At 42.6% G+C, this 11,969-nt stretch overlaps 1 protein-coding gene across 1 annotated transcript in view; it reads right to left on the bottom strand.

The window, feature by feature from the left end:
* Positions 1 to 11,969, bottom strand: part of LOC107295444 (hephaestin-like) — an 87,411-nt gene that overhangs the window by 13,429 nt on the left and 62,013 nt on the right. Inside the window, exons 10-11 of the mRNA XM_015824757.1 lie at positions 8,711 to 8,850; positions 7,145 to 7,273 (exon numbers count right to left, since the gene is read on the bottom strand). Of these exons, the coding sequence (XP_015680243.1) occupies positions 7,145 to 7,273; positions 8,711 to 8,850 (269 nt within the window). The remainder of the gene's footprint in view (positions 1 to 7,144; positions 7,274 to 8,710; positions 8,851 to 11,969) is intronic.

Genomic DNA, 11,969 nt, shown 5'->3' with positions numbered 1-11,969 from the left:
GTATTATTTTAAAGGATTTAAAAATAAGATATTAGATGATTAATGTCATATATGTATGCAATTATATTACTTTAATGAATTTAAAATTTGCATTTGTTGGGATTAAGGTGTAAAAGGTTGAAGGTTTATTGATTTTGACTGATTTTGTATGTGAAAAAGAATGAAAAATTGGGAAGAAATGTAAGAAGGAGGTTGGGAAAAAGGAATGTTTTTGAAGTCAATGTTTTTTTTAATCTTTTTGGATTAGTAAAATGTTTGTCAGAACTTAGGATGATTAAGGATATATATAAATATAATTGTATTATTTTAAAGGATTTAAATAAGAAAAATAAGATACTGGATGATTAATGTTATATATGTATGCAATTATATATTTTAAAGAATTTAAAATCTGTATTTACTGGGATTAAGATATTTGAATGATTATAAGAGAAATGGTAGAGTTTACATTTTTAGATGTTTGGATTTGGGGAAGATGGATAATTTTGTTTTGAGTTTTGAGTTAAAATGGAGTTTAATTTTTGTTTTTTGTTTTTTAATTATTTGAGTTAAATTTTTTTTTTTAAACTGATTGCTATATGAGGTGTTGAAACCTGTTTTAGTTCTGGGAAGTCGGGGAGGGGAGGGGTTTAAGGGGAAATTATAAATTGATGTAGTAAATAATTATAAGTATATAATGGAATTGTAATAATAAGAGGATGTTCCCGGCAGGTTCCCCAAATTGCACTCGATCTGGTGGTTAGAAGGCGAAAGGGATGTAGAGTGGTAGGAGGAAAGAGGAGAGGTTGTGGGGTTAGGGGGAGGAAAGAGAGGGAAAGTGGGTAAGGGTGGAGGCAAGGCGGGGACTGCCGGGAGTATTCGGAAATATTTTGAGTAAAAATCTTTTTTCTTTTGTGGTGTTTGTAGATGCATCATTTGTATTTGTTGTTTAATTCAAAATAATAAAACATTTTATATATATATAAAAAAAAAAAGAGCATCAAGCAAATGATGGTCAGTTCAAATGAGCCAATCCCCAGGTGTTAAGTCCGCTGTGGGAACAGAGCGGATAACTGAGCCCGTTCCCATACCTGTGAAGACATTGTTGGGTCTTCGCACCTTTCTCTTCCGCAGCAAGAGATAAGCCAGATGGTCGGAAGCACATTCCTTTCTCACCCCGAATTGACATCAAGGGGAAACAGTTCAAAGAGCAAGCAGATAGAAAGACAGAGAGGATACATTGTGCCCAAGCAAAAGCATCTGATAGGGCCTCCCCCCCCTCAGGAGAATGACAATACCCATAGAAAGAAACAGAAAAAGGACAGAATCCAATACCCCCCCAACAAGGAAATGGATTTTGACAGTTCTCTGCTATTGTGCAACTAAAAATTACTTGATTGGAATGTTTGGGTTTTTCTTTTACAATAATGCTCTTTTTAGCTGTTGCTTACAAACCATGTTTTAACTCTATTCTTCTGTATTTATTTAAATATATTTAAATACTTCTGCATTTTTAAAGATATTTATTGGCTCTATTCAGTTTTCACAAATTGTTTGCTCAAATGAGACTTTGGGGGCTCTTGCTGACCTCCATAGCAATTGCAGGTGAAGAGAGACAGAATAACGCAACTGGTGTTGTTAAGTGAGCCAGTGGGACCCCATAATTAGATTTCAGATGACAACTGGATAAATCTGAGATCAAAACTCCATTAAGCCACAAAGTTCACTGCTGATCTTGGACCAAGTTTCCACTCGCAGCCTAAATTCCCTCACTGGACCATGGTATACATCAGTCTTTCTCAACCTCAGCAACTTTAAGATGTGTGGACTTCAACTCCCAGAATTCTAGCTGGCTGGGGAAATCTGGGAATTGAAGTCCACACACCTTAAAGTTGCTGAGGCTGAGAAACACTTGCATAAAAAAGGGAGTACTATGATCTTTATTATGGTCACTGACCAAAACAAAAAGGGGGGTGAAGGAAAAGAGAAGCATCTCCTCAGTCCTTGGGGAAAAGATGGGGGAGAGGGCCTGAACAAACAACAGGTGAAAAAAAATAAAATGGCCGCATAGAGACCTGCTCCTTTTTACATGCCTCTTCATCGACCCAGCCTAGTCCCTGATACTCTGGATTCTTTGAATCTAGGAAAATAATTATAGGCAGGAAGGAAATACGAGGGCAATTTGGAAATAAACCTCCGTTTGATTATCAATGACACAGATACAGTACTTCTATTATACACATTAGAAAACTATAGCATTACATTACTTTTCGACATAATCGCCATTCAAATTAAGGCACTTGTCATAACATCTTACAAAGTTTGAAATCCCTTAGTAGTTGCTTGGCGCCACATCTGGGCTTTAGGGGGGGGAGGGGTGATCAAAAACATCCCAACAGAACTGCTTCAAAAGTTCTTGGGTGCATCTAGCGGTGACAATGGATGTTCCCGTTATGACCACTGAGCGAAATTGCAGCCATTTTACTTTGCTTTTAACTTGCTTTCTTTGCTTATTAGGAAAACAGACATAGAAGGGGGATGGGGCGAATACTTGAGCTCAGCTAGCCATAACAATAGTGCAGCTTCATGGGAACTGAAGGATGCAAACTGGTAACATTTGGTGGGCTGAGAGAATGGAGAGAAGCCCGTGTTTTAAGTTAATTGGAGAATGTGATTTATGACTGCCTAATGAGGGTGGGAATTGCAACTTATTACTTTGTGTCTGGGCAGGGGAAGTTTAGTTTTGGGTTCAACTATGTAGTGCCGATACTTTGTTTACTGAATAAAATGTTCTTTAAGGAAGATTCCTTACCTTGAAGTTCTTTACTGGGTTTCATCTATCGGAACCATGACATTAACCCAAAACTACAACTTTCTACTTTAACCATCTTGGGGTCCTGAGCGCCAGTCACCTTTCCAAAGCCAAAGAGTAGTCTGACAAAGACTCGGGGAAGAACTCAGCATGGAGAAGGGAGAAGCACAAGTAACCAGCACCCTGGCCGGGGCGGCTGCCTCAGCGGAGGGAGCGCAAACCATCACATCGGCAGAGAAAAAAAGTTTGGAACCCTTACAGTCAGGAGCTAGACCAAAGATACCGGAGCTGATCTGGACTTCGGAGTGGACCCTGCCCAGTGGAGAGTCCAAGCATCTTGGAGCAACCCTGCTGAAGGCAAGCTCCACGAAAGTGTCTGAGGCCGACCTGCAAGCAGAGGCCTCTCGAGAATTGTGTTCCGCAGATCACCGGGGAGCCAAGGGGCTAGCAACTACTGAGGACTCGGGAGAGTAGAAGTACCAAAGCCAATCAGTAGAAAAGTTGGTAGAGAAGTTTGAAAAACTGGAGGTGAGGAGCGGGGAACAACTCTCCCACTCCTCACATGCAAGTGAGCACAACGATCAACGGGATCATCATCAATCGGTGTCCAAGAGAGGTCCTAGTCCAGTCGGGGGGGCACAAGCGGCTTCCCTGCACCCAAAACCACCTGCATTAACCTCTAGTCCAGTGAGAAAGAAAACTCCCGACCACCATTTGAACTGAGGTAGTCTGGATCCCTGCCAATCTTCAAGAACCCCTGAGCGCCACTCTCGGCACAAGTGCCCCAGCCGCCAGAAAAGCCCCGAACGGCGTCGCTTATCGTGATCTTCTGAGAGGCGTCACTGTCGTGACAGCTCCAGACGGCGAGACTACGATGACAGCTCACGCTACTGGAGCCTGAGGTGTCACTGCTACCATCAGAGCCCTGACTATTACTATGACCGGTCATACAGCCCCGAGCCTTATTGTCGTTGCTGCATGAGCCTGAGGCCAGTGCAGAGGGAAGACCCGAAGGCAGGCATTCAACACGATCTAATTCAGCAGCTGTGCAACCTGTTGGACAGCCAGCGACAGGTAGGGGGGCCTGCAGCAGTGGGGATGCCACCACTGCCACTGGGAGGCCAGCAACCACTAGGAGGCCTGCAGCAGCTGGGGATGCCCCAGCTACCCTTTGGAGGGCCTGCAGCAGTTAGGAATGCCACCACTGCCACTGGGAGGCCAGCAGCCGCTGGGGGGCATGCAGCAGCCTGGGATGCCACAACCACACCTGGGAGGCCACCAACTGCTCAGAGTGCAACAACAATGGGGGGGGGGCAGCAACCTATGATGGCACCACCTTTTAAAGCAACTTTTGATGGTGATCAGGAAAAATTGATTTTTTTCCTCAATCAAGTACATTCACACATGAATTGTAATGTCAACTTTTACTCGGACCCAGCTGCCATAGTCAACATTGTTACAGCCAATCTAGAAGGGGAAGCATCTGAGTGGCTAAACAATCTGTATAACGAGCAAGCGCCCGAACTGACAAATCTTCATCTTTTCCTTCTTGGACTGAGAGCCAGGTTCGAGGATCAATCCATAGCTCTCCAAGCCGAGAAAAAAATTCACAAAATAAAGCAGGGCAGCAGACCTGCATTGGAATACGTACGTGAATTTTGAAAGATAGCGGGTCAAATTGAAAAGTGGCCCGAGCAATCCCTAGTGCATCACCTTAAAGAGGGGCTAGATGACCACCTTTCCCAGGCCTGCATTTACCAGGCGGTCCCTGATCAACTACAAGAGTGGTACCAGGCTGCAGTGAGGCTAGACATCGAGCTTGCTCGTTATAAAAAGCCAACCCCCCCAGAGACCCGCATGACACCAGAGAAGACCAGACGACCGCTGCCCCAGAGACCCCCAGCCATCGCAACCGCAAAACCTCCTAAACCACCTGCTGGGCTACCCATCAAATGCTTCAGATGTGGCCAGCAGGGTCACCGAGCGACGAATTGCCCGATCCCCTATCCCCAACAGTGGGGTAGATCGGGCCCACCGGGGAAAAAGAAACCAGCCGGCAAAGGAGAAGTCAAGCTGGATCGCGCAGGAATCTGTCACCCAAGTCACATCGTCCACACAGGAGATGGCTGAGAACCAGACCGAGACTCCCACCACCTCTCGCCCCTACGACAGTGACAACAAAGGGGAGAACAACCCGATGGTGAGTTGACCCATCCCGCCTTTTTCTCTTGCTGCCAAAATTATAGTCCCAAAGACAGGGGTACAAATGGATTTAAAAGTACTAGTGGACTCAGGATGTTCTTGGTGCGTTATCAGCTTGCCAATTGCCCTTAAGTTGGGTATTCGAGCAAGATTGCTCTCGAAGCCCATGAGATTTGAACAGGCAGATGGCTCTTTAATGGGAGGAACTTTAGTGACCCATCTTACAGAACCTGTCCACTTAGAGATAGGTGAACATTGGGAGTTCATCTGTTTCGAGGTGGCTCCAAAAATGACTGAGGCTGTGATTTTAGGTCTAGCTTGGTTAGACAAGTGGAGACCTTTTATCTGGTGGGAAAAGGGGATGAGGACCGTATGATTGCCTATAGGTCCCAAACCCCCTCTTGACTCTTCTAATGTTACCGGAGGACCTATGCCATTTGCAGAACCAGCGAAAATAGCTGCCGTTCCCAGGCCAGGCAAACCACTCATTCCCAGCGAGTATCGGGATCTAGCAGAGGTGTTTAGTGAGAAAGAGTGTGACGTCCTGCCTCCTCATCGAGCAAATGACTGTGCCATTGAACTATTACCGGGAGACCGAGACCGAAAATGTACACTATGCCCCCCCCCTCAAAATGGAGGAAATGCAACAGTATGTAAACAAAAACCTAGTAAGGCGTTTCATCCTAAATCCCAGGTGGGGGCTCCGGTGTTGTTCAAAGGACAGGTCGCTTCGTCTCTGCATAGATTATAATGGGTTAAACGCTGTGAGCACAGAAAACAAGTACCCCTCCCCGTCCTGAAGGACCTATTGACTCATCTGGCGAAAGGGCGGATCTTCACTAAGTTAGACCTGAGAGAAGCCTATTACCGGGTGAGAATAAAAGAGGGAGATGAATGGAAGACCGCTTTTAACTGTCCTATGGGCAGCTATCAGTTCAAAGTCATGCCATTTGGACTGCAAGGGGCTACAGCCATCTTTATGCAGCTGATCAACCAGGTGCTACACGATCATTTATATAAAGGGGTCTTAGTGTATCTTGATGACATGTTGATATACAGCAAGAATATGGCTGACCGTGTAAAATTAGTGCGAGAAGTGTTGGAAGAAATTGCTGCACGCCAAACTATATGTTAAGCTATCAAAATGTGAATTCCACCAGACTCGGATGGATTACCTGGGCTACAGTATCTCCTCTGAGGGCATTGAGATGGATCCTGTGAAAGTGAAAACCGTAATCAAATGGCAACCCCCTAAAACTCGCTAACAACTTCAAAGCTTTCTAGGGTTTGCAAACTTTTACCGTCAATTCATCCCCACATTTGCCAAAATTGCCTTGCCTCTCATGGACTTGTTAAAAACTGGCAAAGATGGGGGGAAGCCACAACTGGGCCAGCCGCTACAATGGACTATGAGCTGTCAAACTGCTTTTGAGAACTTGAAAAGATTGTTTGCGGCCAATCCGATCCTAAAGCATCCCTGCCTGGGGAAGCCCTTTGTGATTCAAGCCGATGCCACGGACGTGGCCATCGAGCTGTACTATTGCAAAAGAATCATGAGAGGGTCCTGCAGCCCTGTGCCTACACTTCGAAAAAGTTCTCCGACTGTGAAAGATGATGGGCAGTGTGGGAGAAGGAAGCCTTTGCAATTCATTGGGCTCTGTTAAATTGGCGGCACTACCTGGAGGGGAGCAAGGTGCCTTTCGAAGTGTGGACTGATCACAAAAACTTAGAAGCATTGAAAAGTTCCGTTGGGATGTTTTTGATCACACACACCTCTACTACGAGGAATTTCAAACCTTGTAAAACATTATGACAAGTGCCTCAATTTGAGTGTCAAAAAGTAATGTAATGTTGTAGTTTTCTAATGTGTATAATAAAAGTTCTGTATCTGCGAGTATATGTCATTGATAACCAAACATAGGTTTATTTCCAAATTGCCCACATATTAGCATCTTTCTTACCAGGAATTTCCGAATTCACCACCCTGTCCATCCAGAAGCTACAGTTTAGCTCTACATTGACAATTCATATTTTTAAGGCCTTTTAGTCTTAGGGAAGGTAGGACAGATGGTGCAGTTGTGAACTTTTTAATACACAGATACACAAACACAACATATAGGTTGCCACAGAGAACATGTTGGCAAGACTCACCAGGCACTGCTGTCTTGGAGTCCTTGTTCTTTTCCAGGACTCCGTGGGCATGAATGGAGTAAGGCCGCATGGCCTTGTTCCTAAAAACTACGTTCAGCACATCTCCCACTTCTGCCCAAATAAAGGGACCTGGAGGCAGGAAGGACAAAGCAAAAGAACAGTGACTCGGCTTTTGCAAAATTTCAGCGGGGGTGGTGGTGGTTCTTCTGGTGAACAACAATGTGTAGCCCCCTCCAAGTGGCTTCAGAGAGCAGCATAACCACTTTGCTTCTGAGAGAAGGAGCCAGCTTGCTTTGCTTTGTGCCACTAGACTTGGCTTCCTGACCAATTCAGGGCATCAGTTTACTCTCCAAAGAACCTGAAGGCAGTGCAAGAAGCAAGAGGTGGAAGCTTGTCAGAGGAAGATTCAACCTGGCGCTAAGGAGAAATTTGGGAGAATGATGAATCAGTGGAACAGTGTTGTGGGTGCTCCATTACTAGAGGCTTTCAAGAAAAGATTGGACAACCATTTGTCTAGGATAGTATCAGGAATCCTGCTTTGGGCGGAGAGTTGGATTATAAGACCTTCAAGATCCCTTCCAGCCTTAAGATTCTAACCAGACTTTCTCTGGCCTGTTCTTCCCAAGCTTTGATGAGCTGAGCCAGAGAAGCCAGAAAGTCCATCACACTTCCCCAAAGCTTGGAGGGACGTCTCCAAAGGATCCAATGTGCTGTCAAACATTGTGTCATGGGCACTTCTCTACCAACACCAATTTGCTCAACTTTCCTTCAAGCATGAGGTCAATGCAGAAGCTTTTTGGGTTTTGGAAAGGAGGGGGGAAGCAGAGAGAAGCTTTGAAATAACCTGAAGTGCTTTCTCAGTGCAAATGGTGTGAACCCTTTACCAGTGGTCCTTGACTTACAATGGCAATTGGGATCAGAACCTCTGTCCCAAAGACTGTCCAAGCCAGGAAGGGCACTCAAGGGTGGCCAAGTGGCAGGTATGGCACAAGCGCAGAAAGGGGGTAGTGGTGGTGCGGGTGGGAGAGACTTAAGTCAGTGACTTGAGACCTTCGGTGTCAGCTTCCCCTTTCACTTTCTGGGTAAGTCAGCAGGGAAGATTGCAAGTAGCAATCATGTGATTGTGGGGCCCTGCAGTCGGTCATAAGTGCAAATGGGTGCTGGTGCCCAGATTGCAATCATTTGACTGCAGGACTCCTGGGAACTCCAAAGTGTTGTTGTGACTACAATTTGTTTCATGCCATCGTAACTTTTTATGGCTGCTGAATGGTCGTAGGCCAAGGACTATCTTGACCTCCCCTCCCCCCCAGTTATTTCTGTCTCCCTGAAAGCCACATATAGTTGCCCAAAGCAGGAGTCCTTATTCCATCCTGGACAAATCATTGTTCATTCTATCTGTATTTCAAAGAGAATCCTCATTTCTAGAATGGAAATCTCTTGGTTGAGAAGCTGCAAAGCTTAACAGGAGTGGATGAAAAAGACGCCCTCTTGAAAACAATGCACAGAAAGAGTTTAAGATTCTAGTAGCTGGAATGAAAATCACACTCAAAAGTTTCAGTGGGTTACCTAATATCCCCAGGTGTTGCTCAGCATCTGTTCTGTTCTTCAGGGTCTTGAATGTCCCATCTGTGTATTCCCTATAAACGGCCTTCTTGTACCGGGAGCCCAGTCGTCCATTCTCATGGTTGAGAAATATGTCACCATATCTGTGAATTTCAAAATTCCTTTTTGCATGAAAGATGCATGAAATGTCAATACCAATTTATAAAGCCTTGGTAAAACCACACTTGGAATATTGCATCCAGTTTTGGTCTCTGTGATATAAAAAAATGTTGAGACTTTAGAAAGAGTGCAGAGAAGACTTCTGGTTTGCCAAGGCAGCTGCCATGGACATCTGGAAGGCGAACTCTGTCTTCTGCGCCCATTTTTGCTTCGCTGGGGGACCCTGGAAAGGATTGAAAGTTGCCCTGTAGGGGTGACCAGCAAGGAGGGGATCCCCGTTGGATCGCAGGAGGGCAGTAGCCCTTCTGCTTGATCCAGGGCAGCCCTCCAAACTGGCAGACGAAAGACCGGCCATAGCAATATGGCTCGTCACTAGGCTGCAGACAGCCAAAGTCACACTTACCACCAGGCAATTTTAAAGCAGCACGGATGAGACTGGGTGAGATCTATCTCTCTTAAATCCTAACTATTTTCTTTACCTGCATAAGCTGCCTAAAGTACTTTCCCCCCTGTGGAGAGGGAAGGGAGATTTTTACCCCTTCCTCCAGAAACAGTGGCGACTGACTATCGAGGGGAGTTTAAAACATTGAAAGAATAACTTGATTCAAATTGGAATTCTATTTTTTAAAGTTTGTGGACTAAAAGATTTTCTATGCTTACTGAAGACTGGGGTTTTTACTTATAAGAAAGAAGCAAAATCAAAAAGATTATAAAAACTTTGGAATTTAAAAAAAAACTTTAAATGGCAGGGGCGACATCTTGTGGCTAAACCTGACACTACAATTTGTTATTGCTAAAAAGAGACTTGGCCAGCAGTCCAGACAATAGGTAAGGTTTATGTAACCTTGAGACATTAGCTGAGAAAAGCCCAGCTGTGTTCCTCAGTCAGTGACAAAATCTTTCTTTTTGCATTCTCTGATTGTAAAGCCCTTAACTTAATACTCTACTAAGAGAATATGGATGAAAACCAGGAACAGATTCTCTCTATGTTGAAAGTAATTCATCAAACTATTCTTACAGCCACTGATGAAATAAGAGGTTACCGAAAAGAACAGGATGTCAGCCCAGATACACGAACTCAGACTTTGATTATAATTAAAAAATCAACTATGCAGAATATAGCAGAAAAGGTGGAACAATTAAAGATATGACAGAAGATTCAACTGATCAACAAATACGATCAATGGAAAACCCAGAAAAAGGACTGACAATATGGAAAAAGGAAAAGACTTTCTACATAAATCAGAAGGAAACTGAGGATCAAGAAGAAGAACAGATTGAAGAGAAGATAAACAGTCTAGGACAACTACGTCGAGATGGAAAAATAGAGAGATGATTTGTTGGTCCTCTTAAAAAAATAATCTATGTGAAATAATCTATACAACAACACAGGGAGATTTGTTTGATGACTCAAAAGCACGGACATGGAAGACGATTTGGCAAAGAAAGCAAGCCAGAATAAGACTGAAGAAAATTGGGGTTTTGACTTATTCATGAGAATTAAAATAGAATATATTCAAATAGATAAGATGTGTATTTTGAATACTGGTTACTGTTATGAGATGAGATAAAGAAAACTTTGGCCATTTATAACTTAGAAGTATAAATATTAATAGTTAAATTTGAACATTGATTTGCTCATAAAGGTTAAATGTAAAGGTAATTAAGGTATACATAAGCTAAAAATTAATCGATGAATGCAATATGTTTTTATGTAACAGTAATAATAAGAATTATTAGCTTAAATACGAGATAGTAGATATTAAGAGAAAAAGACAGGAAGTATTAAAGGTTGAAATAGGAGGAATTTTGGTTACCCAATTTAAGATACCTAGAAACTACCAGAAAATAAGAATATTATATTGTATAACTAATTAGTTGATGTAAGATGGTGAGAACCCAAATAGATAAGATGTGTATTTTGAACCTTAGATTATGTGATGAATTGAGATAAAGGGAATTGGGGTTATTTAAAACTTGGAAATTATAAATATGAAACATTACATATAAATATTAATGGGAAATCTAAAAATTGGGAAAAATTAGTCAGGACATTGTCTAAAAAGACTGAATATTAATACAACTAGGATATGTATAAATTAAAAATTATTGATAAATGTAAGAAAGTTATTTTTGATTTAATCGATATAATAAGAATTATATTAACTTAAAGATGAGACAGTAAATACTAAGGGGAAAAGAGAGGAAACATTTAATGTAATAGTTTGAGATCTGTACTAAAGATATTTGTATGTTATTGAATTATTGAACAACTCAGCTGCCATGTTGCTTTTCAAATATTCAAATGTAAAACTAGAAAACCAATAAAAATTTTCTAAAAAAAAAAAAAGAAAAAGTGCAGAGAAGAGCAACATAGATGATTACGGGATTGGAGGCTAAAACATATGAAGAACCGTTGCTGGAATTGGGTATGATTAGTCTAACGAAGAGAAGGACGAGGAAGTGCCATGATAGCAGTGTTCCAATATCTGAGAGGCTGCCACAAAGAAGAGGAGGTCAGCCTATTTTCCAGAGCATGACAGGACAGGACAAGAAAGTAACAAATGGAAACTCATCAAAGAGTGATCCAACCTAGAAGTAAGAAATTTCCTGAGAGTGAAAAAAATTAACCAGTGGAACGACTTGCCTCCAGAAATTGTGGGTGCCCATCACTGGAGGTTTTTATGAAGTGATCGGACAGCTATTTGTCTGAAATGTTACAGGGTCTCCTGCTTGAGCAAGGGGTTGGACTAGAAGACCTCCAAGGTCCCCCCTTCCTGTTATTCTGTTAGAGCCACTAGATAATTGCTCACTTCTCTGTCAAATGAACTGTCAATAAGCTTTTGCTAATATTCAGGCAAAAATTGATCCTCCAGTATTTATTTATATTTATTTATTTATATTTTGACTTATATGCCGCCCTTCTCCCCACGGGACTCAGGGCGGCTCACAGCATATTAAAACAACATAGCACATTTCCCCAATAAAAGCCAATTAAAACCAAATATTTGTAGCTGTGTCTCTTATTAAAAATCATTAAAAATTATCCCTATTTAAAATTCACCCTAGGTCAGTCCCGCTTGCTGAAAAAGCCATGTCTTGA

The sequence above is a fragment of the Protobothrops mucrosquamatus genome, unplaced genomic scaffold (assembly GCF_001527695.2).
Source record: "Protobothrops mucrosquamatus isolate PMUCROS unplaced genomic scaffold, P.Mucros_1.0 scaffold2342, whole genome shotgun sequence".
In the NCBI taxonomy this organism is placed as follows: Eukaryota; Metazoa; Chordata; class Lepidosauria; order Squamata; family Viperidae; genus Protobothrops; species Protobothrops mucrosquamatus.
Note: the sequence above shows the minus strand (reverse complement) of the source record. Positions and strands in the feature narration are given on the sequence as shown.